This window comes from Aotus nancymaae, unplaced genomic scaffold, assembly GCF_030222135.1.
Source record: "Aotus nancymaae isolate 86718 unplaced genomic scaffold, 86718_ANA_hifiasm-v0.15.2.pri h1tg000010l, whole genome shotgun sequence".
Taxonomy (NCBI): Eukaryota; Metazoa; Chordata; class Mammalia; order Primates; family Aotidae; genus Aotus; species Aotus nancymaae.
Window position 1 is genome coordinate 20,910,867 of NW_026988421.1, and position 27,934 is coordinate 20,938,800.

The following is a 27,934-nucleotide window of genomic DNA, read 5'->3' on the forward strand; positions in this document are numbered from 1 at the left end:
ACAACCCTTCGATTTGTGAAAAACTCAATTCTGTAAAGTGCAATAAAAACAGGGATGCCTGCAACAGCAAACCCCATTTAAACAGTCTTAACATATTAAAAAAAATTATTGACAACCCCAGTGATAAGGTGACCTTCAGGTGAGGCTTGATCCAGAAGTTCAACAATGTCATAATACCAAAGACCTAGTTTTTTCTCTTTTTCTTCTCAGGCTCCCAGGTATCTGCCTCATCCTAAGATTGGCTGCCTGATGATCACAGGGTGGCTGCCAGAATGTTCTGAGAGTTACTTGCTTCCTTATTTATATCCGGGATGAGAAAGCAGCTGTCCAAGGAGTTTATAAGTGTGAGACGACAGTTCCTTCCCAGGCAGCATCTCCTCACATCCCCCTAGTTCAAACTGGGCCACGTGCTGCCTATTCCTAAACCAAACTTGGTGGCTAGGAGGAGGGGATGTGCTGAAAACCAAGGATCACTCCTGGCACCGTTTTCTGCAGTGACATATGGGCTGTGGGGAGAGGGGTCTTGCCTGAATGAAATCCCATGTACTGTTAACAGGAGGAAGGGAAATAAATGTGAAACTGCCCCTCATTAGGAGCTGGACCTTTGTCAAAGAGTAGATAAGTAATGAATATTTGTAAATATAACAGAGGCAATCAAGTTTCAAGGGCAGAAGAGAGAATCATCTTAATTTTGGACATGTTGAGTTTGAAGTATCTGCAGAATATGTGGACAATGCTGTTGAGGAGTAACTTGGAAATGAGGACCCACGGCTCAGCTTTGGGCAGGTGCTGTTGATATGGTGGTTAAAGCTACAACAGGAGAGGCCAGCAGGTGTAGGGCAAGCTCCCCTGGGTGGCGCAGGGAGAGTGAGAAAGAGCCCCGACACCGCATGATCTGGGCTTATGATGGATAAGGAAGGGGCCCCAAGGGGTTGGAAATGTGAGGAGAACACTGTATTAAGAAGGCGTAGAGAGAGGCTGGGTGCGGTGGCTCACACCTGTAATCCCAGCACTTTGGGAGGCTGAGGTGGGTGGATCACGAGGTCAGGAGATCGGGACCATCCTGGCTAACATGGTGGAACCCCATCTCTACTAAAAATACAAAAAATTAGCCAGACGTGGTGGCGATCACCTGTAGTCCCAGCTACTTGGGAGGTGGAGGCAGGAGAATCGCTTGAACCTGGGAGGCGGAGGTTACAGTGAGCTGAGATTGCACCACAGCTCTCCAGCCTGGGCGACAGAGCCAGACTCTCGTCTCCAAAAAAAAAAAAAAAAGAAAGAAAGAAAACAAAAAGAAGACATAAAAGCAGTTCATGAAGTGGGGAGGCATCCTCTCAGAGGTAAGATGTGGCCTTAGCTGTTTCTGTTCAGTTTGGCCACAGGTGGGTCGCTGGTGGTCTCTGTGGAGAGATGTGGAGTGGCGGAGGTGGAGTCCGTGAGGAGAGAAGTGATGAGGCTGAGGATCTCACCCGCAGAGCCTGTCTCTGAAGGCCCAGGGGAGAGGGCAGAACTCAGAGAAGAGGGAGGACATTTTTTTTTTTCCTGAAATGGCTTTGAAGAGGCTAAGTACTTTTTGTTCCAGGCCACCTAAACTGAGGATGCACCTCTCCCTGGACAGGGGAGCAGATGTGGGCATCGGAGGTGGGGCCTGGGTCTGCTATAGATGATGGAGTACAGTACATAGATCCCAAATACTTCCTTCTTGATAGTTTGGATATCTCCCCCCTGCCCAAATCTCTTGTCGAAATGTAATCCTCAATGCTGGAGGTGGGACCTGGGGGGAGGTGTTTGGATCATGGGGGTGGATCCCTCAGGAGTGGCTTGGGCCATCCCCTTGGTGATAAGTGAGCTCTTGCTTTGAGTTCACATGAGATCTTTTCATTTAAAAGTGTGTGGCATCCCCCCACCCCACCTCTCTCTCTCTCTCCCTGTCTCTCCTTCTCCCTCTCTCTCTCTTCTGCTTTTGCCATGTGAAGTGCTTGTTCTTGCTTCACATTCCACCCTGACTGCAAGTTTCCCGAGGCCTCCCTGGTAGCAGATGCCAGCACTGTTTCCCGTAGAGCCTGCAGAACTATGAGCTGATTAAACTCCTTTTCTGATAAGTTACCCAGTCGGAAGTATTTCTTTACAGCAATGCAAGAATGGCCTAATACACCCCTCCTAGACTGGGTAAGGACTGTGTCACCTTCGGGTGCCCATCTATAATGCACTCAGGTCTCCAGGTACCTTCCCACTCTTCTTATTGACCCTGAGCCAGCCCAAGGACATCTTCCAGTGGCAGCTTGGGCATCCTGGGTGATAGCAGGTATCTCCATTGCACTCTAGCTGCCACTTCACCCTTAAAGGACGGTACAAGGGCCCCTTCAAATTCCACACAAAGACCTTCCAGAGTGCCCAGTGTGCAGACTGCCTGGTACAGTGTCCAGCCTCCCCAGACCCTCTATCTTCACTTCTATCTTTCTCTTGCAACTTGACCTTCATCCGTTTTGAAATCCCTAATTGATTTGGTGGGTGTGGGCCTTGGGAGGACCTGATGAACATTCTGTTTTTTCTCCCCCACCCCACTATGAGTATTTTTTAATAGGCCTTAGCCCCTTTATCTCTTCTGTCTTCTTGTCTTAAGGGCCCCATTCATTGTCCCTTTTCCTTTCTTTCTTTTTCTTTTTTTTGAGATGGAGTTTTGCTCTTGTTGGCCAGGCTGGAGTGCAATGGCGTGATTTTGGCTCACTGCAACTTCTGCCTCCCAGGTTCAAGTGCTCCTCCCACCTCAGCCTCCCAAATACTGGGACTACAGGCATGCACTACCATGCCTGGCTGATTTTTGTATTTTTAGTAGAGTCAGAGCTTCCCCAAGTTGGCAAGGCTAGTCTCGAACTCCTGACCTCAGCCTCCCAAAGTGCTGAGATCACAGGCATAATTAAAGGCTTGCTCCTTTTCCTTTCAATCTGTTCCTGCATGTCCCTGCTGACCCTGTCCCTCACTGCCTGTCCCAGTGGGAAACACCCGAGACTGGAGGGGAGAGCCCAAGGACAAGCTGCAGGGTCAGGGCATGTCAGAGATTCTTCTGCTCAGCTGTTTCTCTTTTCCCCTCTGCTGTTCTTACTACTTCAGAGGAAAAATCCCAAAGAGGGTGTTTCTGGGGCTTGGCGAAGGGAGGAGAGAGTTCATGGGTTCTCAGGAATGCTACAGTTAATGCTCCTAATTAACACCCCAGGCGCTTCTGCTCCGGCTGGACTACTGCTTTGTAATCATCTCTCTGCGCTCTGCCTCAGACATGCGCTCTGGAACTGTGAGCCATTTGGGAGGTGCAAGAGGATTCCAGGAAATGGCAGGAAGGCCTCAGAGGAGTTTAAGTATGTACTTGGCCAGGACTAAAGTCTGTCTTCATCTGGACTCTAGGTGCTGATTTCTGTAACAGGGGAGCTATTAACTTCTTCCTGGGAATCCACCTTCTACCCTACACCCAATAGCAGGGCACCATCCACTTAGGCCTCCAAGTGTTCCAGGCCTTGTTTTCCACCTCTGCCTATTTTGAGGCAGCAACTGCTTTTAGCAGGAATTCATTGAGACTGACGTCCCCTGTGCTCAGCACTGTGTGCCAATAGTATGACCACACGAGTGGGTTTTTCCTGTCTCTCTTTTCTTACGCTGATGGTTCAGCTCTAAAGATAAGACATGCAATTAAAATAAGCAGATCTATTAACTTCATATTCAGTTCCTGAAAGGATATAATCTGGGCAGTACAGGGTGTCCATATAATGTAAAGTTGTGTGTTTAATATGGTAGCCACTAGTCACAAGCACCTATTTAAATGTACATTAAAGAAAATTGGCCAGGCCTGGTGGCTCACACCTGTAATCCCAGTACTTTGGGGGCTGAGGTGGGTGGATCACGATGTCAGGAGATCGAGACCATCCTGGCCAACATGGTGAAACCCCGTCTCTACGAAAAATACAAATATTAGCTGGGCATGGTGGCGGGCACCTGTAATCCCAGCTCCTCAGGAGACTGAAGCAGGAAAATGGCTTGAACCTGGGAGGCAGAGGTTGCAGTGAGATGAGATCACGCCACTGCACTCCAGCCTGGGCGACAATGCAAGACTCTGTCTCTGCTCCCCACCGCCCCGCAAAAAAGAAAGAACACTAAATGAAATAAAAAATGTCGTTTCTCAGTCATACTAGGCATGGTAGGTACTCAACAGCCACATGTGCCTTGTGGCCACTATATGGAACAACGTAAAATTAACCTTCTCACTAGAGAAAGTCCTATCGGACAGTGTTGGCCTGCAGCAATAGAGGCCAACTTCAGAGTACAGGTGTGGCTCCACCGGGGCCTGGAAGTATAGCAGAATTAGGTAGAAGAGGAGGGAAAGGGTCTTCCAGGTGGGACAAACTGTGTTCAGAGGATGGAATGAACCTGGCATATTGGGCCAACACTCAGCAGGAGAGGACTAGCTGGAGTAGAACATTCCTTTTGAGGAACTGGGAAAGCCATCATCACTGATGACAATAGGCACAGAAAATGCAACAGAAAAGCCCAGCCTCTTCCTCTCAATTCTCAATTGAAATTGAAATTGATGGGATTCCCATAATCCCACCCTTCACATTTACTCCACCCCATCAAGAGGAGAGGGTTCTGGTTCAACCTTGAGCTTCTGATCTTGGAGGGTGGCAACTTGGAGTCGTAACTAATTATTTGCTCTATTTGAAAACACAGCTGGGAATGGATGGTATTGGGAACCTGAACCTGCCACCTGTGACCTTCCTCCCCACTTAAGCTGGCCTTTGAACCTGCTTTGTCACTGAGAAATGATGAAAAGCTCAGAAGCCAGACCCACTTGAATTCAATTACTGGCACTTCCACTCACCAACCAAGTGCTCATAGGCAAGTCATTTAACTCCTTCAAACATCAGTTTACCCATCTACAAAATAGGGATGATAAAGCCCTGGCCTCACAGGATAGTTATGAGGGTTCAATGGGATAACAGTTGCAAGGGGTTTGGCATAGTTCATAGCACAATGAAATGAATAATCTATTCATTGTTATTTCCTATCACACTCAAGCTGTTTACAGGTTCACTGCTGTTATTATATCTGCTTCCTTCTCAATTAACAATTTTTTAAATACAATTGAATCCATCAATTTTTCTCTAATGATTTGTGTTCTTTGTGTATTACATAAAAAAATTTTCCCTACTTCAAGATCTTAAAGATTGTCACCTGTATTTTCTTCTAAAAGTGTTTTTAAATATATTTTTAAGTGCAGACTAATATAGAAAGGTGCACAGATTACAAAAGTATAGCTCCAGGAATTTTCGTAAAGTCAACACATCTATGTAAGCAGACCCAGATTAAGAGAGAGCATCATCAGAAGCCAGGGAGCCTCACTCTGCTCTCCTTTAGTCACAAGCCCCCTAGCCAGGGTAAGTATTAATCTGACTTATAATGTAACAATTTAGTTCTTCCTGTTTTTGAACTTTATAAAGGCTTACATATCCAGCATATTCTCTTAGGTGTCTGAGTCATATTTGTGAGATTCATTCACGTTGTGCATACAGCCATAGTTTTTTCGTTCTTATGGTTTTACACTATTCAACTGTATGGATAGACCACAATTTATTTATCCATTTCACTGTTTTTAGACATTTGAGAAGTTTCCAATTTTTGACTACAATGAACAGTGCTGCAATTGTATGTGCATTTTGGTGAACGTATGTATGTGTTTCTGTTGGGTGTGCAGACCCAGGAGAGGATCATTCCTCAGTTGCTATCCTAGTCTCCAAATGTTATAGCAAGAGGAAGGTTTGGGGCACATCTGGGTTGCCCTGTTGCAGAGAAGGAGATTACGGCCCCGTGCAGACAGTGATCTGCTGAGGTCCTGCAGCTCACATGCAGCAGAGCTGGGTCTCCTAAGAGCCAGAACCCTAATTTGTCCTGCTTTTCTTCAAGTTCTATGCCAGTCCACCCCTCCTCATCTCCTCCAACTCCTCAACCTGGGAGCTCCAATTAAGAAAACTGCAGCCCCTTAGGGCATTTACAGTATTGCTTTCTTTTTTATTTTCTTTTTTCAGAGACATGGCCTCACTCTGCTGCCCAGGCTGGAGCGCAATGGCACAATCATGGCTCATGTCAGCCTCAAACTCCTGGGCTCAAGTGATCCTTCCACTTAAGCCTTCTGAGGAGCTGGGACTATGGGCATGTGCCACCTTGCCTGGCTAATTTTTAAAGAAATAGGTATTTGGTCTTGCTATGTTGCCGAGGCTGGTCTCAAACTCTTGGCCTCAAGCAATTCTTTCACAGGGGGCTTCCCAAAGCATTGGGATTACAGGTTTGAGCTACCACACCCAGGTTAATACTGCTTTCTTGACTCAGCTTCAGTTTTCCCTCCTTTTTGGTCAAACTTCCCCTGAAAGCTCAGAACACCTCCATGCCTTTTTGTTTCAACTCTGCTGTAACTATTATCTTCCATGGTCTTCCCTGAACACCCCGCTACTGCCCTGTGACATGTCCTTTTCATTTTCAGCATACCTAGTAGCTTCCTTCTCTAGGGCTCTCTAGCACTGTCTGGTATGTGGTATGGACCTGTCTGATAATTCCATTACACTTATAATAAAAGTCCCTATCCTCACCTGGCTCCTTGACAGCTGGTGATAATGCATCTATGTCCCACCAACCATGGCTCCTTCCATTGGCTATCCTGGACCTCCTTGGATTTATAATGTTCAACTGTATTGCTACAATCCTAGGGTGTGGGAGGCAGCATTGAAAGAGAGATGCTGCAAACCTAGCTGTAGAAGGGGCCTGCTTAGGCTGGGCTGGGTCCCCTCGGTCAGGCACTGCTCCAGGGTACTGGCGCATTCCACCCAGGGCAGTTCTTTCTTCTGTTCAGTGACTTTGTCAACTTTGTTGCTGCTAAATCATCAAGACATGACTGTGAGGGCCCACTCCTTTACCTCCTTTAAATATTAGGCTTCCAAAGAGGCCTTTCCTGACACTCCTAGATAGATTACACCCCACCCCGCTTCCAACAACGCAACTTCCCTTCCCTTCCTTTTTATTTTTCTCTAGCACTTATAGCTGCCTTCCATACTATATTTTTATTTTATTGCTTGTCTTTTCCCATTAGAATGTAAGCTCCACATAGGCCAGGATTTGGTTGATTTTGTTTTTTGCTCTATCGCTGCCATTTAACTGGTGCCTGGCATATCTTAAGACTAAAAAGAAATTTACTAAATATGTGAATAAATTCAGAACTTATCTTGAATTGGTGTCTCAGTCCTGCTTACCCTCTGTTTTAGGTCTTCAAACTCTAAAACATTGATCTTACCCTCTTTCTAAGGCTACGTGACATTACCTAGACATTTGCCACAGAAAAGATCTGCTTGTAAGTGATTTTTATTTGATAAAGTGGGGGAAATTTCTCCTTTTTTACTGCAACACAAAGTTTGGCATGTGAGTTGGGTGGAAGGGGGCACTTTAGCTGAACGGTAGGTACACTTTGGCTGACGCTGGAACAAAACGGCCCCTAAGTTTCCATCCACTGAGTGTTCTGCTGTCACGAAGGGGCAGGACTCAGTCATCTTTAACTCCCTGGTGGTGTCACTCAGCTTAGTGCCTGGAACGTAATAGGTGCTTAATAAATATTGTCTAATCCAGTCTTTGTCATGGACTTCATTTACTGCTCTTCTCAGTCAGTTGAGTTTTGCAAAGAGATGGTTCTTTCTCTAAGTTGGTACATCTAGACTTGGGGAATCTGAGCTCCTTGGAGAAGGAAAAAGTCCTGAGTATTGTGGACTGCATGTGCGATCTACACATTCATTGTTGTAGTAAATGAAAGTGAGCATCTCCCATGTGCTGGGAATTGTACTAAGCCCCAAGAATGTAGCGTGGGAACAAGACTGGGAGAGCCCCTGCCATCATGGAGCTTGCAGTTGTGGGACGCTGGAACAGATGACACTTGTAAGGCCAGGAGGGCAGGGAGGGCTTGCTTATGGAAGACATTCTACCTGCTCCCTGAAGAGTGAAAGATATGCAGGTGAAGAACGGATTGGGGCAGAGGTGGTATGTAGAGGGGCTCATTCTGAGGATGTGCAATATCCTCAGAATGTGGAGCAGGATGTGCAACAGTCCGGAGGCACAAGGGAAGGTGAGACAGGATCCCAGAGAAGGCACATGGAGGAAGCAGAACATTGGGCAGAGCCTTGCCCAGCTCAGCAGCTTAAAGTTTTTAGCCTTTGAAAGTCTGTTCGCAGTTTTCTTTTCTTTTTTTTTGAGCCAGAGTCTCCCTCTGTCGCCAGGCGCCAGCCTGGAGTGCAGTGGTGCGATCTTGGCTCACTGCAACCTCCGCCTCCTGGGTTCAAGCAATTCTCCTGCCTCAGCCTCCTGGGTAGCTGGGACTACAGGCACACACCACCATACCCAGCTAATTTTTGTATTTTTAGTAGAGATGGGGTTTCACCATGTTGGCCAGGATGGTCTCGATCTCTTGACATTGTGATCCACCCGCCTCAGCCTCCCAAAGTGCTGGGATTACAGGCGTGAGCCACTGAGCCCGGCCTGCAGTTTTCTTTGCTAGTTCATTTAAGGTATACAACATGATGTTCTGATATACATAGTGAAAATCTCACATAGTTACCCTTTTTTGTGTGTGACAAGAGCATCTAAAGTATATTCTTTTAGGAAATTTCCAGTGTACAATACAATATTATAATTATAGTCCTCATGTTGTACATTAATCTCTAAATGTATTTATCCTACATATATGAAACGGTGTACCCTTTGCCCTAAATATCCCCATTTCCTGCCCCCTGCCGTAACTATCATTTAATTCTGTTTCTATATATCTGACTTTTTCTTATAATGCGGTATTTTTCTTTCTGTATCTGGCTTATTTTACTTAGCATAATGTCCTGGTCCACCCATGTTGATACAAATAGCGCTATCTCCTTCTTTTTTTTAAGGCTGAATAATATTCCCTTATGCAATTTCTTTATCTATTCATCTGTCAATAAACAGGGGTTGTTTCTATATCTTGAGCCTATTTGCAGTTGAAGGGCCCTGGAAACTGGTGATTGTGGTGTATAACATGAGATTTATAATCTATTACTTTTTTCTTCTTTACTTTACACCCACATGATTCCAATCCCCGCTAACTTCAAAAGGAAGGAAGACCTGGGTTGGTGACGAGGTCATACAATCGCAGCTTTTTGTTTTGCTCTCTTTCCATTTAAGAGTAGCCCCTCCTTTGTTTGAAGCTGCTGGAAGTTCTCTTTGTGCCAAAGAGCTGGGGGAAGCCATGGGAACAGGTTGTTTTCACAGCTGTGCTGAACTCCAACTCAGAGCTGTCCATCCCACTGCTCACACACTTGGGCATCTCTGGTAAAGAGGGAAAGGATATAAGTTGTGCCCTCCCACATGTGTTCTGAGCTCATTTGTCTCTGAGATTCACCCAGGGGCCTCTTAAGCTCTGACTATTGAGGAGTGAGCCAAGACTGCAGGAAAGGTGATTCTTTAGCATAACAGTAAGGCCTACTCCATAGGCAAATCTACTCTGGTGTCTGCAGGTGTGCCTTGCTTTACACAATAAGGGCATTGACAAAACCCTAGACCGATGGGACCACATGCTGGCCAGGGCCACCACCTCCTCTTGTGGAGGAGGAAACTGCTTTCCTCATAAGTTTAGTGAGTTAGATGGTCTCCAAAGACTCTTCCAGTTTTGACAGTCTATGGTTTTATGAAGATGTGTAGATATCAGATTTTAAAAATGCACCATGGGAGCCCTCCAGGAATAATAGAGCCAACGTTTATTGTGTTCTTTCTGTGCTTCAGACAGTGCAAAGTACTTTTCTTGTGTTCTTTCTTTGAGTCTTCAGAAAAGCCTTCAGAATCAGGTATCCTTTTCCCACTTTACAGATGAGGCTTAGAGAGGAAAAAGTCAGTTGCTCAAGATCTTAACAGCTAGTAAAGTGCAGAACAGGCATTCAAGCCTTGATCTATCTGACACCAAGCCTTGTGGTGTTAAACACCTGTGGTAAGGTGAAACTCCTTTCAGTGTCTGTGACCCAATTGCAGATTAAGCTTTGGTCACCTCCAAGGACCAAGAGCTTGCGAAGAGCCAAAAAATGTGCAGTATGCTTTTCACAATGAACACATGAATGAGTCCAGGCACAATGGCTGACAGAGGACTTCAGCATGCAGAGTGTTTTGCTCCACAGGATCTGTTGGCCCAAGATCCACCGAGACCTGCAGGTTAGCATGGTGCACGCTAGCAGTTAGCAACTGACTAGGAGAGCTGATGTGCTGCACAGCAGCGTGAACTCAATGGCAATTCATGGAAACAAGTAAGGCCCAGCTCCTCACACTTGGGAAAGTGAAGGACTTCAGTTCACAAGCCTGCATGCTGTTCCCACACCTACCCTTTGAGGAGGCATGTGCTCTGATGCAACATGCTGTCTTTATTTATTTTTTATTTTTTGGAAATCTGCAGAGGCTTTGCTGCATCTGCTGCTTCTTTTGTGAACTTAGGCCAAAGGGAGGCCCCACAGTATCCTGCTCACTCTGCTGCTCCCCTGACAAGCCCCACAAGCCTGCAAAGATCTCAGTTGCCCACCAGTATCTGTCTGTCTGGTGTCTATCTCTTTTCCACTCTCTTTAACCGGGGCCATGTGGGGTGGGGGTACTTCTATGGACAGCAAATACATACATGCCTCATATATGTCTCAATTATCTGGAATAAGGGTACCAAATTAAAATACTTTCAGGAACTAGGCAGGTAACATGATAAGAGAGGCCAACTGGATGGGTACTGGGAGGTACTATTCAACTCTAGCCTGTTGGTTGCAAAATTTAAGGAGGAACCACAGGTCCAATACCAACAGATTTTTTTGGGGCGTGTGTGTGTGTATGTGTGTGTGTGAAATCTCTTCATTTTTATGAGTTGGCAACCATTTTCTAAAAAAATCTTAAAACACCTTGTAGGGTAAGCTAAATACATCCATGGGCTAGAATCAGCCCATAGTACTCGGAATCACCTAATTCTCCACTTCTTTGTATGTATGAATGCAGCCCTTGCTCTTGGAATTATAATTGCCCCACTGTTTGCTAAGCACAGATGGCTGAGAGACTACAGGGTGAACTGATAAGGGGAATAGAGAGGAATCAGAAGACCTGGGTTTCAGTCTTGTTCTCTAATAAGCAGCTGTGTGGCCTTGCTCACATGAATCTCGGTTTGGTTTGAGCATCTTTATCTATAAAATGAAGGCATTGGTGAAGAAATCCTTAGGGCTCCTTCTAGTTTCAAAATTCCATGTCTATGCCTTTAATTTAAATGACTGATTTACTTTATTTTTTTTGTATCTAATATACTAGGCTAGATACTTAGAGACTTTGGCTTAAGTAGCACTGTGGTAACAAATCCGATTTACAAGAGTGAAGGGACCCTTGAAGTGATTTTTCCAGTGGATTCTTTAAAAGGAGAGGCTAAATAAGGGTTCACTCTAAAATTAAATGCCACTCCACCTCCCCCAATGGCAAAAGCAATTAGGAATTTCTTGAAATCTGGGGACAGTTGATGGAAAAAAGAAAACAAATATATTAATAAAGAATAGCAAAAATAGGAATTGCAGGTGGGAATGGTGCAATCACTTTAAAAAAACAGTTTGTCAGTTCTTCAAAATATTAAGTATAGAGTTACCATATGACTCAGAAATTCCATCCTGAGTATATATCCAAGAAAAATGAAATCTACCTACAAAAAAACTTATGCACAAACGTTCCTAGCAGCATTATTCATAACAGCCAAGAAGTAGAAACAACCTCAAAGTCCATTTGAATGCATAAGTAAAATGTGATACATTCATACAGTGGAATATTATTCTGCAATAAAAGGAATGAAGTACTGATGAATGCTAGATTACAGATGAATCTTGAGAACTCTGTGATAAGTGAAAGAGGCCAGTCACAGAGGATGATGTTTGTAGGATTTCATTTATTTGAAATGCTCCGAAGAGGCAATTCTATAGAGATAGAAAGCAGATTAGTGATAGTCTGTGGCTAGGGAGGATGGGAGGAATGAAAAATGATGTTAAAGGATACAAGATGTCTTTTTGGGGTGATAAAAATGACCTAAAACTGGCCAAGCACAGTGGCTTATGCCAGTAATCCCAGCACTTTGGGAGGCCGAGGCAGGTGGATCACCTGAGGTCAGGAGTCCGAGACCAGCCTGGCCAACATGGTGAAACCTCATCTCTACTAAAAATACAAAACTTAGCCAGGCGTGGTGGTGGACACTTGTAATCCCAGCTACTTGGGAGGCTGAAGCAGGAGACTTGCTTGAACCCGGGAGGCACAGCTTGCAGTGAGCTGAGATTGTGCCACTGCACACTAGCCTGGGCAATAGAGTGAGATTCTGTTACACTCACACACACACACACACACACACACAAACACACAGAGTCCTAAAATTGCCTTTGGGAATGTTTGCAAAACTCTATGAATATAATACAAGATATGAATCGGACACTTTAAAGAGGCAAACTGTATGGTAATGTGAACTATGTTTCAATAAAGCTGTTTAAATAAAAAGGTTATTAAAATGAAGGAGTAGATGAATAAAAAGTTAAACGGAGGTTAATGAGAAACTAGGGAAAAGAATATATATGATTAGGTTATGTTACTATCTTTTCTTTTTAGAACTACTCATTGTATTTTGAGAAGGGGCTACTTTTAGCAGGCAAATTGTGATCAGGGAAAGGGATGATTAACAATAATAAATAGTGATTTTCATTCTTGGATATGTTCCTAGGCACTAATTGTTTTTCTGAGTATTTTTATGCACTGTTTTGAAGCTCTGGCAGCCTGTTACTCTGTTTTTCAGCTCCACTTATTTGAATTTGGCAGATTTGAGTTAGTAATGAGGATGCTTTATGGCAAAGGACACTCATGACATCAGTACACACAGGGCTGCCAAAATTCTGGGGGCTCTGCCAAGCCCCAGTGAGTTGCCCCATGCCTTGCAAAATCCAAATTGCAAAACAAGAAGAGTGGAGGGCTTGCTAGTTGGTGTTAAGTTTGGGGGATTCTTGTTTAAGTGCCAAAGGTGAAACCATTCCGATAAGAAGTAGCTACATTAACTTAGTTGCAAGGGCAATTCCAGTGAAGTTGAAATCCAGGCCGTGCTTTGTCAGATTCTCCAGGAGGAAGAGTCACAGATTTGGATATCAATGGTGGTCTGGCAGGTAAAGTAGAACAGCATTCGTGGTGAAATGGAGGGCTCTCTGTACCATTTCATGGGGCCAGTCTCTGCGCAGTTTATGCTGCTTGTTATTGTATAGAAAGAAAGACCAGTATTGCCAAACCAACCTACCGATTTTTCAAAAGAGATCGAAGACACAGATTTTTAAATAGTGAAATCTTCCTCTTTAAATGTTTCCATCTAATTAGAATTTTAAAAGAAATGTAATAGCTCATAGATTGGGAGAAAATATTTGCATATTATATACTTGATAAGCAACTTGCATCTAGAATATATAAAGAATGCTTACAACTCAATAATCAAAAAGACCAAATAACCCAATTTAAAATGGGAAAGGGATCTGACTAGACATTTCTCCAACAAAGACACATAAATGGGGAATAAACACATGAAAAGAGGCTCAACATCATTAGAATCAGGGAAATGGAAACTGAAACCACAGTACGACTTGAATACTTCATATCCACTACGATGGCTAGAATTCAAAAAAAAGATAACCAGTATGGATGAGGATGTGAAGTTGGAACCCCCATACAGTGCTGCTGGGAATGTAAAACGGTGTAGCCACTTTGGAAAACAGTGCAAAAGTTTTCCACCAAGAGTTAAACATAAAGTGACCACATGACTCAGTATTTTCTCTGATACACTCAAGATAAATGAAAACATATGTCTGCACAAAAACTTGCTCATGAATGGTCATAGGAACATTCTTCACAATAACCAAAAGTGGAAGCAACCCAAATGTCCATCAACTGATGACTGGATAAACAAAGTAATAATCTGTACGATGAAATTTTAATTGGCATATTTGGTCTAAAAAGAAATCAAGTACTGAAACATCCTACAACATGGATACATCTTGAAAATGCTATGCTAAATGAACGAGGTCAGTCACAAAAGACTATATATTAAATGATACCATTTTTATGAAATGTCCAGAAGAGGCAAATCTATAGAGACAGAAAGTACATTATTAGTTGCCTAGGGTAGAGAGGATGAGGGGAAATGGGGAGTGACTGCTACAGAGTATGAGTTTCTTTTTAGGGTGATGAAATGTTCTAAAATTGTGGTAATGCTTGCACAATTCTATGAATATACTAAAAACCATTGAATTGCACACTTTAAATTGGCTCAGTGTATGGCACGTGAATTATATTCCAATAAAGCTCTTATTAAAAATATAATATAGCGCTGAGCACAGTGTAATCCCAGCACTCTGGCAGGCTGAGGCGGGTGGATCACCTGAAGCTGGGAGTTGGAAACCAGCCTGGCCGGCAACCCCGTCTCTACTAAAAATTGCAAAAATTAGCCGGGCGCGGTGGCACACACCTGTAGTCCCAGCTACTCGGGAGGCTGAGGCAGGAGGATGGCTTGAACCTGGGAGGTGGAGGTTGTGGTGAGCTGAGATCTCGCCACTGCAAGCTAGCCTGGACGACAGTGTGGGACACTGTCTCAAAAAAAAAAAAAATAAATAAAATAAAATAAAATAAAAAAGAAAGGAAAGAAAAGAAAAAAATATACTCAGGGCCAAATAAAACATATTGGATTTGATTACTGCATAGTCAGACTGGAAGGCATTTGTCAACCCCAACACCTTAAGAAACCAGAGAAAAGGGTGCTTTGCCGGTTCTGAGGTCACACACTTACTTAGTCGCAGAAACAGAGTCAGAACTTGTCTCTTGACCTTGACCTCTAGGCCATGCAGCCTCTCTCCAAAGCCCAGTTTTGAAGGCACAGTCTGGAAGGGACTGTGAAAAGTCAGCATCATGAACAGCTGGATATACTCTGTTCTCTTTCCCACATTTTGCAAAGGTTCCCCCAAAGGCTTCTTGAGGAGGGGATAAATTATAGTAAAAAGGAACACTCCTTAAAGGAAGAGACTGCCACAGAGCTTCCCTGAGTCTTTCCCTCATAGCATGGGAGCTGTGTGTTTCAAAGAACACTTACTCTGTATGTTTCTGATTCATCTGCGCTTAGCTCATCAATATGTTGTTTGTGCAAGAACCATTTGATGTTCAAGAAACCCTCTGGGCCTCTTAAAGGGCTTTTTAAAAATTTGAGCCAGAGAATTGAACTTTGCCAAGAGTAAATGGAACTCAGATATCAAAAGGTCTGAGTTCAGTTTTCATTGAATACAAAGGGTGAGTAGATGCTGAACTGAGCCAAATGCATTCTCCCACCCTTAATTTACAGTACATTGTTTTGGCAGACTCTACAGTCTTGAAAGTTGGCTTGTCTTCTCCCATTCCTTTCTAGGGTGCAACCTCAAGCCTATCTTTTAGTTAACTCTACAAAAAATATGGCCATGTTATAACAATTTATGAGAGCCTCACTCATCACTGTTCCTGTAACTATCAATTTTATTAGAACAAATTGAAATGTTTGAAAAGGTTAAAACTCTTCTCTAAAGCTATAATTTTGTTTGATCTCCTACAGGGCTTTCTATTATTTTTTTTTACTCCTCTCATCTGGGAGTTTATCAAAAGAGATGTTGCTCTTCTTTCAGTAAGTGGTCAGGTCATCAACCAATTATCAAATTGAATACTAGAGGGCTACTATTACTTGTAGTGCTCAGATTTGGAGTACAAAACAAGTTCCTTTGCTCTGCCTTCAGGAGTAAGGGTCAGAGAAATTATTAGTACTTTGAGTTTCTTTTTAATTAAAAAAAACTCAAAAAATGGCAAAATTAAAATCAGCTCAAGTTCTGCCACCTCAAGACACACACAGTTAAGATTTTGTTGATCACTTTCCTTTTATTCTAAAAATGTATTTAGGCTGGGTGTCATGGCTTGTGCCTGTAATCCCAACACTTTGGGAGGTTGAGGCAGGAGGATTGCTTGAGCCCAGGAGTTTGAGACCAAGGCTGAGCAACATAGGGAGACCCTATTTCTACCAAACGAAAAAAATTAGCTGTGTGTGGTAGTGAGTGCCTATGAACCCAGCTATTCAGAAGGTTAAGGTGGGAGGATTGCTTGAGCCTGGGAGGTTGAGGCTGCAGTGAGCTGTGATCACACCACTGCACTCCAGCCTGGGTGACAGAGCAAGACCCTGTTTCTTCCCCGACAAAGAAACTCTATATCTGTATATCTATATCAGTATACATAGTTATGGATGTGTTATTATAAAATGGGATATTATATTGTTTTACAATCTTTTTCCATTTGTTAGTTTGTGACTTTCTATATTAATAAAACTATATCTACTCAGGCATAAAATTCAATTGTACAGATGGTTACTTAAGTAAAGTCCAGTGGGAAATCTGGTTTAAGGTGTGGCAGGATTGTGCTCAAACAATGTTCTGACGTCTGCTTCTCTCCTTTCTATTTGCATTCCCTTCTGCTGCCTTGGTGCCATTCACATGTTGCACATAGCGGCAGCAGTTCAAGTATATGCATCCAGGATCTTGGCTGGCAGAGGAGAGCATGACTCTGTTCCAGCACTAACCATGAAAACCTCATTGCGTTGTGTTGGTCCCATAGCAATATCTGATCATATCATTGTAGCTTATTCCGGAGTTACAGGATACACTCTTGGAATCCAAGTGTTGCACTAGGGTAACATAGACTGAGAATGGGGAAGGGAGGGAAGTAGGGAGAGGTGGGCTCCAGAGGGAAATGGGAGGATGGATATCAGAAGGAGAGTGAATGAATGTTGGGTGACCCAAATCACAGGCCCACAATCCATACACTTGGACATTTGGAACTTGTTTTGTATTGGTTTCCTAGGGCTTTCATGACAAAGTACCACAAACTGGGTGAGGTTTTTTTTTTGAGACAGTCTTGCTCAGTCACCAGGCTGGAGTACAGTGGTACTATCTCAGCTCACTGCAACCTCCACTTCCTGGATTCAAGTGATTCTCCTGTCTCAGCCTCCCAAGTAGCTGGGACTACAGGCGTGTGCCACCATGCCCAGCTAATTTTTTCATATTTTTAGTAGAGATGAGGTTTCACCATGTTAGCCAGAATAGTCTCAATCTCTTGACCTCGTGATCTGCCTGCCTCAGCTTCCCAAAGTGCTGGGATTACAGGTGAGCCACTGCGCCAGGCCCAAACTGGGTGATTTGCAAACAGATCTGTTGTCTCACTGTTCTGGAGGTTGGAAGTCCAAGATCAACATGTCCACAGGGTTAGTTCATTCTGAGGGCTGTAAGGGAGAATCTGTTCCATGGCTCTCTCCTAGTTTTTGGCAGTTTCTTGGCAGTCTTTGGTGGTTGTTGGCTTGTAGATGTATCATCCTGATCTCTGCTTTCATGTTCACATGGTATTCTTCCTGTGTGCACAGTGTGTCCACATTTCTTTATTTTTATTTTTATTTTTTATTTTATTTTTTTTTTGAGATGGAGTTTCGCTCTTGTTACCCAGGCTGGAGTGCAATGGCGCGATCTCGGCTCACCGCAACCTCCGCCTCCTGGGTTCAGGCAATTCTCCTGCCTCAGCCTCCTGAGTAGCTGGGATTACAGGCACACGCCACCATACCCAGCTAATTTTTTGTATTTTTAGTAGAGACGGGGTTTCACCACCTTGACCAGGATGGTCTCGATCTCTTGACCTTGTGATCCACCCGCCTCGGCCTCCCAAAGTGCTGGGATTATAGGCGTGAGCCACCGCGCCTGGCTCTTCATTTTTTTTTAAATAAAGACACGTAATATTGGATTAGAGATCCTTCCTACTCTAATTTGACTGTATTTTAATTAATTACATCTGCACTGATCCTATTGCCAAATAAGATCGCATTCTAAGGTACTAGGGGTTAGGGCTTCAATATATGAATTTTGGGGGTCACAATTCGACCCAACACATTTCCACCATTTTTATATTTCTGGCTACTTCTAAGACCCATTCAGTCTGGGTGTGAATGCCAAAACTAGCTACCTCCCTCTTTCTGCTGCATGGGCTAGGAGATTGGATGAGGCCACCTCTAGGGTCCCTTCCATTTAACTTCACGATTAAGTGTCAGGGCTAGGAATCCATCCTGCCGTCTGAATGTACATTACAGTCCCCCTGCTTACTAGCTCAGGGACTTTGGGCAAGGGGCTTAACCTCTGCAAACTTCAATCTCCTTAACCAGTAAAATGAAGATAAGAGTCCTTCACCCATTGGTTTCTTATAGGTTAGACACATAGCCTTCAGTAAATGTCAGGCAGTGTGACTGTTCCACCTCATTGAGGATGTAAGGACTGCAGAGCCAGAGGAAGAACCTATGTAACTCCTAGTGTTCTCTTCCTCTCTTGATAATTCAGCACCATAATTTCTTTGGAGGTTCTCTTGTTAGAACTTCAAGAGGGAGGCCAGGCACAGTGTAATCCCAGCACTTTGGGAGGCCAAGGTGGGTAGATCACCTGAGGTGAGGAGTTAAAGACCAGCCTGACCGACATGGTGAAACCAAGTGGTCTCTACTAAATACAATATGGTCTCTACTAAATACCAAAAATTAGCCGGGCGTGATGGCGCATGCCTGTAATCCCAGCTACTTGGGAAGCAGGAGAATCACTTGAACCCAGGAGGCCAGAGGTTGCAGTGAGTCGAGATCGTGCCATTGTACTCCAGCCTGGGCAACAAGAGTGAAACTCAGTCTCAAGAAAAAAAAAAAGAACTTCAAGAGGGAAAAGGGTTCCTTTCTTATCTTGCAAACCAGAACTCAAATCCAGCTTAGGGAACACAAAGTATTTCTCTCTCTCCCCTAAAGCTAGATGCCGTAAATTCTGAGCCAACTCCTTTTCTTTTAGGCAATATGATTATTAAATACCTGTCCTCCTTAGGTTCCTCTTATCTCTTTCTCTCTTATCTCGTTTTCTTTTATAACTTGATTTTTCCCACCAGCTTTCAGATGTGGGCCGGAACCAGTATTTTATTTACAATCTCTCTCTTTTTGGCTCCATAAATACGGGGAAATGGAACAGACGTGTGCTGCTTTCCCAGGAAGCACATCTTTAGTTCTTTTATGCTTTAACTACAGAGTCTAATTTGGTTTGCCTAAATGTTTATTCAATAATAATTTTGAATTCTTGCAGGTAGCAGAACCTATCTGATACAGGTGTATTAGGCCTTCAGCAAGGTCAGAGGAGGAGGTGCCAATCACCTTTAAAAAATGTGGTCACTTTCATTTAGTACCAGATGGTGTTCTAAGCACCAGGAATATAACAATGAACAAGAGAGCCACTATCCCTGCTTTTGAGGAGTGCACATTCTGGAACATTCATTCCTGCAGAAAATATGTAATGAGAACATACTACCTGTTAGCTATTGTTCATCATTAAACAAAACAGAAACAATCTCTGCACTGATGGTTATGTCGTGTGTGTGGGGGTGGTGGCAGGAGAGGGGGAAGAGTACAGCACACATAAGTACATTTAAAAAATCCTGGTAAAAGGTGATAAGTGCTATGGAAGAAACTAAATAGGGTAAGAAGGATTAGGAATATTGGAAGGATTTACAAGTTTGAATAGGACGATCAGGTAGGTGATACCTGAACAAAGACTTGAAGGAAAATGAGGAAGGGAGCCTCAGTATTCGGGGAACAAGCAAGTCAAAAGGCCCTGGGGGCATGTGTGCCCTGCTTTTTCAAGGATAGTCAGGAGGCCGGTTTAGCTGGAGAAGAGTGAGCAAGGTGAGAACAGGAGGAACTGTGGTTGGGGGCAGATCAAACAGAGCTTTCATCCTGAGTGAAACCAGGAATCAGTGGAAAGTGCTGAGTAGAGAAGTGACCCGGTCTCAGGCTTCAAAGGACTGGTCGGGGGGCTGTGTTCAGGCTCCACTGTGCAGGGGCGGGGTGTTGGGGGAGAGCTGGGGGCCGTTGTAACCACACGAGTGGGGTGCTAGTGATGCAACCCAGAGGGTGGCAGGTGGAGGAGTGTGACACGGTCAGATTAGGGATCTATTTTGGAGGCAGGGCCAACAAGATTTTCTGGCTGACTAGATGTGGGGTGTGAAAGAGAAGGGGCAGGGAATGTTCCTAAACTTTTGCCCATTAAGAATGGAGTAGCCATTGACCGAGATGGCAAAGAAGACTGGTGCAGAACGTTTTTGTTTTTGCAGGAGTTCCGTTTGGACATTAAGTTTGAAGGGCCTATTTATTATCCAAGTGGAGCGGAAAGCTGGATTTTGAAGCTGTCTGGGGCCATACTTTTGGGGACATTTCTAAAGCTTGAGACCCTGTTCCAAAGCCTTGAAGACCCTGTCGTGGTTCTTCCAGAGCCCGGCCACGTTCCTCTCCTCTCAGCCCTCCTAAACTAGGCCGGAAATTCCTGGGACAGTAACCCCTTTATTCTGCAAAGTTCTTTTTCCTCTTGGGGAAATGGCGAGAAAAACGAACAAAAATGAAGACGCTCGGCAGCACTGTGCCTCTTCCCTGCTTGCTGCAGGGAGAGGCGAAGCGGACCGTCATTAAAGAGCAGGCCCACCTCTGGGCCGTGAGCTCGGCGGCCGCGAACCCCAGCTCCAGGCGGGTGGGCGGGGCTCGGGGTGGGCGGGGCCGCAGCGCCAGCGCACGCCACCGGAGGGGGCGTGGCCTACCAGCGCGCGCCCGCCTGCTCTCGCGCCTCCCTCGCGCCGGCCCTTCCGCGGGTGATCAGCTGGTTTGCGCTCCCCTGACGTGGGCTGGGGCACGTCACCGCCGAATGGCAGCCTCCAGAAAGCCACCGCGAGTAAGGTGAGGGCGCTCCGCCGGGAGCCGGCGTCCGGGCAGCGTGCGGCTCCCACCTCGCGGCCGCGCTTGTGGCACCCCGGCGGGCAGGGACCCGCGGGTGAGGAGCCAGGCCCGGCAGTCGGGCGAGGGCCCCGCTCGCCGGAGCCCCCGAGCGGGAGCAGGGGGAGGGGACCATGAAGCCGGGCGAGATCCGGTTCGTTTCTGGCGGGTCGGTGGGCACAGGGGCAGCCCGAGCCCGTTCCCTGGACGCGTGTGCCGTGGAACTGCCCCGCTTGGCCCGAGGGGGCGGTGGCCGTCACCGCCACCGGCCCGCGGGAAGGCCCCGCTGTTGGAGGAAGTTGGCCCCTCCTGGCCCCTCCTCTTGCTCGGGGAGGTGGGCGAGCCCCTGTCCTCATTTCCCAGGAATCTAAACCTCAAGTTACAATCTCGACTATACTGACACCTGCAATTCTCTCTACTGATCTGTCACTTCCACAAAGATAGATGGTTGCGGGTCCCTCCCTACCCAAACGGTTTCAGAGCCTGTGTCAGGAAATGTTTTGGTATAACCTCCAGGAAAAAACCCCCAGTAGCGTGCCCTGGGCTCTCCTTCGGCACCAGAAGGTGAGAAGGATAATTTCCTGGCCTCAAGTTAAACATGTTTTAGTTTATTCTTCTTTTACAACCAGGGTATACTTATCAGAGCCTCTGACAAAGTGGGAGATGGAGAGAGGTGTTCAGAGTTCATGGAGGCCACAGGCCAGACTCCCAGGCCATCCGCAAGGGGTCACCCACCTGCTATCCACTTGAGACATGAATGCACACACCTTGCAGCATGGCCAGGCTTTCTTGCTGAACACAGACCATGGCTCATGCTTGTGTTTGTAAGTAGGCGGGTCCCAAACCCACCTTGACCCGGACTTGCCCTTGCCACAGCTTGTTAGGGGTAAGCAGAAAAGCAGACCCACCCTGTGGAAGTATGTGGAGAGGGGTGGGGAACTTCCATCTGGTTGGAGCTTCCTGTAAGTGAAGTGCTGGAAATGGATGAGGCAAGTGGATAATGATGAGTTAGGCTGTAGGCCCCGGGTGGCCTTCGAGGGTCAAGGTGATCTGTGCTAGATTTATAGAATCACAGCCTTTTAGGAGCAGAAGAGTCTTTTCTATACCAGCTGGTAGAGTCTTTTTACCTCAAAGGAAAGTCCAGTGGAAGGCTGAGAGAGGGGAGGCCTCTTTCCACAGGTACTTCCCTTACTGGTAGAATTTGAGTGCCATCCAGTGTAAAAGTGAGCACTTTTCAGTTTACGTAATGGAAACAACTCAAATTGACTTAGGTAAAATGGGGTTGAGCTGGCTTCTAGTGTCTGAATCCAGGATCACCACCAACATTGACTTCAGACTTGGCTTCTGTTTTGCATCACTTGGCTCTGATTTATTCAGTATTGGCTTTGTTCTCAGGCTGACTTTCTCCTTATGGCAGGTTATGACAGTTCTAGGCTGACAGCCCCAGCAGAGAAGTTAAGTCCTCCTTCCTAATGGAGCAGAAGTCCCTGATCTGATTCTCACTGGGCTGACTTAATTCTCATGTTCATCTGTGAACCACTCATTATGGCCAGAGGGAGGGATTGACCAACCCTGGGTTCCAGATCCTGATGGGTGTGTGAAGTCTCCTTTGAACCCCTTGGGCTGAAATGGAGAGGGCACAGTTTCAAAAGGAAAACCAAGGTTCTCATCAAATGGAGGGATGGTTTCTGGGTAGCTGAAGAATCCAAAGAATCTGGGTTGCTTACTTCCCAACCTTAGAACTTGTTCCAGTTTACTCTTGTCTCATCCCACTAGGTATGATTGAGCATCTCGTTCCGTGTTTTGCCCCATGCTAAGCACTACACATGTGTGATTCCCATGGACTGGGGGTTGTGGGGGTTGGGGGGAGGAGGGGAGGGGATGGTGAGGTATTCAGAACACTGCCAGGATTTCTTTGAAAAAGAGAGGGAGAAGTCCTTTTCTAGTGCTGCCATAACCATCTTATACAAAGATTGAAAGTGCTCTGCATACTTATTGCCCCTTACCCATCTGGTGGCTCACCATGAAGTTGAGGAGGCGTAGGTTGAAGAAGTCCTGGAAAGGGTAGGAGCACTGATCTAGAAGTTGGGAGTCCTGAACTGTGGATCCAGCTCTGTCAGCAGTTAGCTGTGAGGCCTTGAGCTAGTCATTTGATCTTTGTTTCTAGGTTTCCTGGTCTAGAGGAGGGAATTGAGTTGGGTAGTCACTGAGGTATATTCTTCTAGCTCTAACATTTAATGATAATTGTGCTTTGACAGAGAATTTAAGAATTTTATCTGTCCTTATAAATAAATGAAGGGTGGATAGACCTTAGACTCTACAGAAACCGGGATATGACAAGAGCAGAGCAGCTGTAGTGTTTAGCTGCTTCGTGGCTCCTGTGATCCTGACAGAAAGGTGGAGGTGTTGATGCTCACATAGAGAGTTTGAGCTCACCGGTCAGACCTGGTTTCTGTTCTTGGCTTTGCATCTACTGAGTTATATGGCCTATGGTAAGTTATCCTTGTTTTTTCTTCTGTAAAATGAATGAATAGGTTTACCCAGGATAACCGTGGCTGGGCATAGTGGCTCATACCTGTAACCCCAGCACTTTGGGAGGCTGAGGTGGGAGGGTCACTTGAGGCCAGGAGTTTGAGACCAGCCTGGGCAATGTGGTGAGATCCTGTCTCTTCAGAAAATTAAAAAAAAAAAAATCAGGTGGGTGTGATGGCACATGATTGTAGTCCTAGGTCCTTGGGAGATTGCTTGAGCTTGGAAGTTTGAGGCTGCTGTAAGCTACGATGGTGCCATTGCACTCCAGCCTGAGTGGTACAGCAAGACCCTGTCTCTGAAAAAAAGATAACCTTCCACCTTTGTAGTTATGTGTCTGAACTAGTCATTGGGATCAGTTACTTACCATCTTCGAAACTTACATGTGAAGTAATGCGAAATTAGGTGAGAATGTGACTTGTATCCTTATCCAAGAAAGAGTTGTTATAAGACTTATAACAGCTTTTTTGAGATACAGTTCACTTATGTACAATTCATCTATCTGTTAAAATGTACAATTCAAGTTATTAGTATAGTCACAGAGTTGTACAACTATCACCACAATCATTTTAGGACATTTTCTTAATCCCAAAAGAAATCCGGTTACCCGTAATCAGTCACTCCTCATTTTTCCCAGCCTCACTTCAGCCCTTGGCAACCACTAACAATGCATGTCTACTTCCTGTCTTTATAGATTTGCCTATTCTGGACATTTTGTGTGAATAGAGTCATATATTATGTGGTCTTTGTATCAGGCATTTTTCCCTTAGCATGTTTTCAAGGTTCATCTATGTCGTAGGTGTTGATTTCTTTTTATTGCTAAATAATATTCCATTGTATGGATAGAGACTTTTATTAATCCATTCAACAGTTGGGCATTTGAGTTGTTCCTACATTTTGGCTGTTACAGATAATACAGCTATGTATATTTGTGTACAACTTTTTATACGGATGTATATATATTTTCAGTTTTCTTGATTATATACATAGGAATTGTTTTCCAAAGCCATTATACCATTTTACATTCTTACCAGGAATGTTTGAGTTCTAATTTTTCCATACCCTCACCCATACTTGTTATTGTCAGTCTTTTTTATTATAACCTTCCTAGTGGGTGTGAAGTGGTATCTCACTGTGGTTTTAATTTGCATGTCTCTCTCTTTTTTTTTTTTTTGACACCGAGTCTCGCTCTGTCACCCAGGCTGGAGTGCAATGGCACACTCTCGGCCCACCGCAACCTCTACCTCCTGGCTTCAAGTGATTCTCCTGCCTTAGTCTCCCGAGTAGCTGGGATTACAGGCGCTGACCACCATGACTGGCTGATTTTTGTATCTTTAGTAGAGACGGGGTTTTACCATGTTGGTCAGGCTGGTCTCGAACTCCTGACCTCGTAATTTGCCCACCTTGGCCTCCCAAAGTGCTGGGATTACAGATGTGAGCCACTGTGCCCGGCCATTGATTTGCATTTCTCTAATGACTAATGATGTTGAGTATATTTTCACGTACTTCTTGGTCATTTATTTACTTTTGCTGAAGAAATGTCTCTTCAGATCCTTAGTCCATTTTAAAATTGGGTTGTATGTCTTTTTATTGAGTTGTAATAATTCTTTATATATTCTGAATACTAGACTCAACAGATTTGCAGATATTTTCTCCCATTCTGTGGGCTGTCATACATTTTCTTGATGTTATCCTTTGAAACACAAACATTTTAAATTCTGATGAAGTCCAGTATATCTCTTTTTTCTTTTGTTGCTATGCTTTTTGATTAGTGTCTTTAAGTCATTGCCTAATCCAGCATCAGGCAGACTTATGTTTTTGCTTTAAGAGTTTTACAGTTTAGCTCCTAGATTCATGCTTGTGATCCATTGTATATCGTATGAGGTGGGTTAAACTTCATTTTTCTTATTTTTGAGACAGGGTCTCTCTGTGTCACCAAAGCTGGACTGCAGCAGGGCGATTACAGCTCCCTGCTGCCTCGACCTCTCTGGCTTAAGTGATCCTCCCACGTCAGCCCACCTCAGCCTCCTAAGTAGCTGGGACCACAGGTGTGCACCACCAAACCTGGCTCGTTTTTGTATTTTTTGTAGAGATGGGTTTTGCCATGTTGCCCAGGCTAGTCTTGAACCCGTGGACTCAGGCAGTCTGCCCGCCTCAGTCTCCCAAAGTGCTGGGATTATAGATGTGAGCCATTGTGCCTGCCCTCCCCGCCAAACCCTTTTTTTTTGAGACAGAGTCTTGCTCTGTAACCTAAGCTGGAGTGCCGTGGTGCTATTATGGTTCACTGCAGCCTCGACCTCCAGGGCTCAAGTGATTCAGCCCACCTCAGCCTCCAGAGTAGCTGGGACTACCAGTGCATGCCACGATGCCTGGCTAATTTTTGTATTCTTTGTAGAAACGGAGTTTTGCCATGTTGGAAACTTTATTCTTTTGCATGTGGATATTTAGTTTTCCTGGCACCAATTGTTGAGGAGACTATTCCTTCCCCATTGAATGGTCTTGGCATCCTTCTCAAAAATCAGTTGACAGTAAATGTGAGGGTTTATTTCTGGACTCTTTATTCTGTTTTACTCACTTGTAAGTCCATTCTTATGCTAGTACCACACTGTCTTGGTTACTATGGTTTTGTATTTAGGTTTGAAATTGGGAAGGGAGCGTTCTTTTCAAGATTTTGTTCTTTTTCAAGATTGCTTTGGCTATTCTGGGTCCCTTGTGTTTCCATGTGAATTTTAGAATCTGCTTGTCAATTTCAGCCTACGAGCTAGCTGGAATTTTGGCAGGGAATACATTGAGTCCATAGATCAATTTGGGAAGTACTGCCATCTTACCAATAGTAAACCTTCCAATCCGTGACCATGGAATAGCTTTTGTTTATTTAGGTCTTCTTCAGTTACTTTCAGCAGTCTTTTTTGTTTTTATAGTGTACATTTTGTATTTCTTTTGTTAAACTTATTTCTAAGTATGTTTTGTTTTTGACGTTATTGTAAATGGACTTTTCTTAATTTTAGTTTTGGGTTGTTCATTACAAAGATATAGAAGTCAAATTGATTTCTTTAAATATTGATTTTTGTATCCTGCATTCTTGATGAACTCAGTTATTAGTTCTCATTTTGTTTGTGGATTCTTTAGGATTTTCTATATTCAAGATTATGTCATTTGCAAATAGAGATAGTTTTACTTCTTCTTTTCTAATACGGATGCCTTTTGTTTCATTTTCTTGCTTACTTGCCCTAGATGGAACTTCTGGTACACTATTGAATAGAAGTGCCAAGAGTAGACGTCCCTGTATTGTTCCTGATCATAGGGGAAAGCATTCAGTCTTTCAATATTAAAAATAATGTTAGCTGTAGGTTTTATAATACCCTTTGTCAGGTTGAGGAATTTTTTTTTTTTTTTTTTATTTGAGATGGAGTTTCGCTCTTGTTACCCAGGCTGGAGTGCAATGGCGCGATCTCGGCTCACCGCAACCTCCGCCTCCTGGGTTCAGGCAATTCTCCTGCCTCAGCCTCCTGAGTAGCTGGGATTACAGGCATGTGCCACCATGCCCAGCTAATTTTTTTTGTACTAGTAGAGACGGGGTTTCACCACCTTGACCAGGATGGTCTCGATCTCTTGACCTCGTGATCCACCTGCCTCGGCCTCCCAAAGTGCTGGAATTACAGGCTTGAGCCACAGGTTGAGGAATTTTTATCTTGAAGGGGCATTGGATTTTGTCATGCTTTTTCTGCATTTGTTGAGAAGATCTTGTAGATTTTGTTCTTTATTCTGTTGATAGGGCCTATTACAGTAATTGATTTTTCATATATTAAGCCAACCTTGTATTCCTGGGATAAATCCCACTTGGCAATGATGGTGTATGGTCTTTTTTATATTGTTCTGGATTCAGTTAGCTAGTATTTTGTTGAGGATATTTGTATTTATATTTAGAAGACATATTGGGGTGTCTTACTTCTTTATGAAAGAATATGTTTGCCCTAGGTAAGAACTTATCATTCTGTCCAGTAAAACTAAAGTCACAGCCATATGAAACCAGACCTACAGTCATTGGTAAAGCTGTCTAGTTACCTGGTTCTTGCCATGGTGGTAGACTGAGCTAATGTGACCCTCTCTGTCTTTACCAACATGTATAATTTAACATGTAATTTAAATGATAACTTAGTTAACTTTGAGTTCATAGCTGAGTAAAATTCAAAACCTTTTCTATGACCCACAATAGGCCCCCTAGTGCCTCTGTGACCTTGTCTGTAAACCACTTACCTCCCCATCCCCTGATACAAACACACTGCACTGGCCTTCTTGCTTTTCCTCAGGTACACTAGTCATACTTCTGCCTCAAGACCTTTGCAGTTGCTATTCTTTTATTGGAATGTTGTTCCCCTAGCCGTTCACATGGCTTGCTTCCTCACTCTTTTTAAGTCTATGCTAAAATGTTTTCTGTTACCAGAGAGGCTGTCCCTGGCTACCCCATAT

General features: G+C 44.4%; 1 protein-coding gene across 3 annotated transcripts in view; it reads left to right on the top strand.

Moving 5' to 3' along the window:
* The window catches only part of XPNPEP1 (X-prolyl aminopeptidase 1), an 87,504-nt gene that overhangs the window by 9,590 nt on the left and 49,980 nt on the right, over positions 1 to 27,934 (top strand). Inside the window, exon 1 of one of the 3 annotated variants that reach the window (XM_012450175.2) lies at positions 20,790 to 20,899. The exons of 1 other annotated variant lie outside the window; for it this stretch is intronic. In XM_012450175.2, coding sequence (XP_012305598.2) covers positions 20,868 to 20,899 — 32 coding nt within the window. In that variant the 5' untranslated portion in view covers positions 20,790 to 20,867. Of the gene's footprint in view, positions 1 to 20,789; positions 20,900 to 21,741; positions 21,760 to 27,934 lie in introns of those variants that run through there. One more of the 3 variants, XM_064373890.1, reaches the window with a different exon arrangement.